We start from the raw sequence: 3,519 nt of genomic DNA, 5'->3' as shown, positions 1-3,519 counted from the left end.
GTGCATTTGTTTGTTTTAGAGTGTAGTTTTTCAGTGTAGGATTGAAAACCATAAACCTAATATCTACTGTTTTAAATATATCCAACCAAATATTCTTTTGGACTAGGATAGTACTACAAAGAGTATCCTATAATGGAAAGAAGTTACAAAGCTAGCTCACTGGCTACATATGGGCTACTTCTGGGGAAATTTACACAAAGTATATTGGCTTTAAATTAGTTTTTGGAATGACTTACATGGTTACAGACAAGCAAAACCACATGCCTAGGATGTTTCTGGTTAAATGTTCTAATACAAATGGAAACAGTTAAAAAGTAAGTCACAGAACTGAGTATCACTCTTCACAGGGTTGATTAGAAGTTTCACTAGGGGTGCACCAAGAGAGATTTTTTGGGCCGATACAGATGGTGGATTTTTAAAGAGCCATATCAGCCAATACTGATCTGATTGCTAATATGCAGCCAGGCAGCTTGGAGAGCAGCATCCAGCTGGTAGGTCTGTTGTGGGGGAAAGGGAAAGGCGGGGGTGGGGGTGCAGATTGAGGCCCCTGCGGTGAGGGAGGGAGTGGGACTAGGACAGGTACTGCACAACTGGGGCAGTGTGGGATGGAGCTGTCAGTGCTGCAGGCTGGGGCTGGAGGCTCTTCCCAGCGGCGGGCTGGGCCAGGACTATGTTCAGAGTGGGTGGCATCAGGGCTGGGAGGGTGTGCTGCAGCCACCCCAAAATTTGCTGTATCCCCCCTCCCAGTGCCACTGCCGCCCGCCACAAGTGCAACCCCCTCCCCCCCCAAAAGAGCCTGGCACCACCCTGGCCCCAGCTAGCAGCAGCAGCCCACCCTCGCCCCATGCGCAGATCCAGGGGTACATACCCCCCCATGGCTGCATGCAGTGGTGGGAGCTGCCATCCGCTCCCCACACCCCCGGATGAGCTGCTCATGGCTCCATCCTGTGCTCTGTCCCAGCAGTGCAGCACCTGCCCCTGGCACAACCCCAAGGCTCCCACAGTGAGGGAGGGAATGATCTGCCCCCACCAACAAAAAGAAGACTTACCAGCTGGACCCAGCTGCTCTCCACACTGCTGGGCTGTGCTCCTGGCTGCCTGTGTGCATGCATGGGGCATTTAATTGGTGACATTAAATTGGCCACATTAGCCAAAAAAAAGCCAAATGCTAATATCATCAATTTTCTTTATAATCGGTGCCGATCCAATATGGGACCAATGTATTGGTGCACTTCTATGTTGATCTGTGCAAAGATTTCAAAATACATAGAAAGAAGTTCAATATAAGCAAGTTAGAGAATGAAAGATTAATCACTAAGCCATCTCAACCAAGTATCTGTCCAACCCACTCATGAAAATTTCCAGGAATGGAGATTCCAGAGCTTCTCTGGGTAGCGTACTGTTTCAGTGCTTGTCCACCCTCACAGTCAGAAATTGCTTCTTAATCTCCAACCTAATTTTCCTCAGTTGCAGCTTGACACTTATTTCTCCTGGTCCTGTCCACTATAACCACAGAAAAAGCCCATCTCCATCCCTTCAAGAATCACTGTTCAGGTATTTGAAGAGTGTTATTAAATTCTTCCCCCCACATCTTCTCCAAACTAAATAATGGAGGAGGCCTCAGCAAGAAGAGGCTGAGGGGGGACCTGGTGGCTGCCTACAAGCTCATCAGGGGGGATCAACAGCAAATAGGCAGAGCTCTTTTCTCCCCAGCACCACCTGGGATGACAAGGAACAATGGTAATAAGCTGATGGAGAATAGGTTTAGGTTAGAGATCAGAAGGCAATATTTTACAGTTAGGGTGGCCAAAATCTGGAACCAGCTTCCCAGGGAAGTGGTCCTCACCCCTACCTTGGGCAAATTTAAGAGGAGGTTGGATGATCACCTGTCTGGGGTCTTGTGAACACAGCATTCATTCCTGCCTGTGGCAGGGGGTCAGGCTAGATGATCTGTTCAGGTCCCTCCTGACCCTAGCTACTATGAAACTATGAATGCTATTTCTTTCAGCCTTTCCTCATAAGTCATAACAACCAGGCCTCTAATCATCTTTGTCACTCTCCACTGGACTCTTTCTAATTTGTCCACATCCTTCCTGAACTATGGTGCCCAAAACTGGACACAGTACTCCAAGGAAGGCCTCATCAGTGCTGCCCACAGCAGAAGAATCACTTCCCTGAATTTGCAAGTGACACTCCTGTTAATACAACCCATCATGCTGTTGACTTTTTGTTGCAGCAAGAGCAGACTATTGCCTGATACTGAGTTAATGGACTACCGTAACCTCCAGATCCTTCCCTGCAGCACTGCAGCCTAGCCAGTCATTCCCCAGTCTGTATCTGTGCATACAGTTATTTTGTCCAAAGGTCAGGGCTTTGCACCTGTCCTTCTGAATTTCACCTGATTGATGCAGACAATTTTTCTGGTATATCCAGACCTAACTCTGCTCACCAGGGTGTCTGCAGCTTCACCCAATTTAGTGTACATGCATTTGCTAAGCATGCCCTCAGTTCCATTGTCCACATCATTAATGAAGATTTAAGCAATGCTGCACCCAGGACAGACCCCTGGAGAACCCCACCAGATGCCTCCTCCCAAGTACCCTCATTGGGACCCCTGGATCGCAGTCACACCGACAGTCCCAGCTACCACACACCTGAGAGGAGCAACCATTTGTTCTAGAGCACCCTCCCCCTCAGATGTAATATTTCTGATGAAAATTATTCTTCTTGCTGTGCTCCATTCACAAGTCCTTGGCCTGTTTCATATCAGGTGCATAAATAAAAAGAAAAAAAAAAAACCTTTCTTGGTTCAGCTGGGATGCAAGGGGGTTAATTGGCATGGTTGTCTCATCCCCATAGTGAGTGCAGACCAAATTTATTGTTCCCTCTTTCACAGCACTTGAATACTGCACCTGGGCACACAGGTACTTGTACAGGTTCTGCACCTGCACCAGCATGCGTGGTGTATTCAGAGGTTTCACTACACCTGGTTATCCTGGAAAAGTGATCAAAGCTGCCCAAGTTTCAGCTATGCTGCAGAGCACCATGGACATGTTTCACCTTGGGACTTTTAAGCTGACCAAAGCACTTTATAAATCTGGAAAGGAGTCTCAAGAGGGCGTCTGGCCACCAGGCCCTCAGTCTCCCACCACCTGTGCCAGACATCACAGAGCAGCCTGTAATGAGGCGCCCAAGATACTGGACCAGCGCCTCCATCCCACCCACACAGCAAGATGCCAGGTGCACCGCCCACGTCACCCAGCACGGCGGCCACCTGCCGTACCCACCTGCTTGGTGTCATCGGCCGCCAGGCCGTGGGCCAGCTGGGCGCTGAATGTGCTCTTGCCGACCCCGCCCTTCCCTGACAGCACCAGGATCTTGTGCTTCACCCCCTTCATCTTCGCCTGTATCTCCTCGAGCGCTGCAAAGACACGGGGCTGAGCGCGGCGCGACCCCCACAGCCCCCCGCCCCGTCCCGCCCCCGCGTGGCGCTCACCAGGGTCCGGCCCGGCGGCGCCC

At 50.2% G+C, this 3,519-nt stretch overlaps 1 protein-coding gene across 1 annotated transcript in view; it reads right to left on the bottom strand.

Annotated features, from left to right (window-relative positions):
* Positions 1–3,513, bottom strand: part of NUBP1 (nucleotide binding protein 1) — a 22,120-nt gene extending 18,607 nt beyond the window's left edge. Inside the window, exons 1-2 of the mRNA XM_014519825.2 lie at positions 3,497–3,513; positions 3,288–3,421 (exon numbers count right to left, since the gene is read on the bottom strand). Of these exons, the coding sequence (XP_014375311.2) occupies positions 3,288–3,398 (111 nt within the window). The 5' untranslated portion in view covers positions 3,399–3,421; positions 3,497–3,513. The remainder of the gene's footprint in view (positions 1–3,287; positions 3,422–3,496) is intronic.
* Between the last annotated feature and the right edge of the window lie 6 nt (positions 3,514–3,519).

The sequence above is a fragment of the Alligator sinensis genome, unplaced genomic scaffold (assembly GCF_000455745.1).
Source record: "Alligator sinensis unplaced genomic scaffold, ASM45574v1 scaffold73_1, whole genome shotgun sequence".
In the NCBI taxonomy this organism is placed as follows: domain Eukaryota; kingdom Metazoa; phylum Chordata; order Crocodylia; family Alligatoridae; genus Alligator; species Alligator sinensis.
Note: the sequence above shows the minus strand (reverse complement) of the source record. Positions and strands in the feature narration are given on the sequence as shown.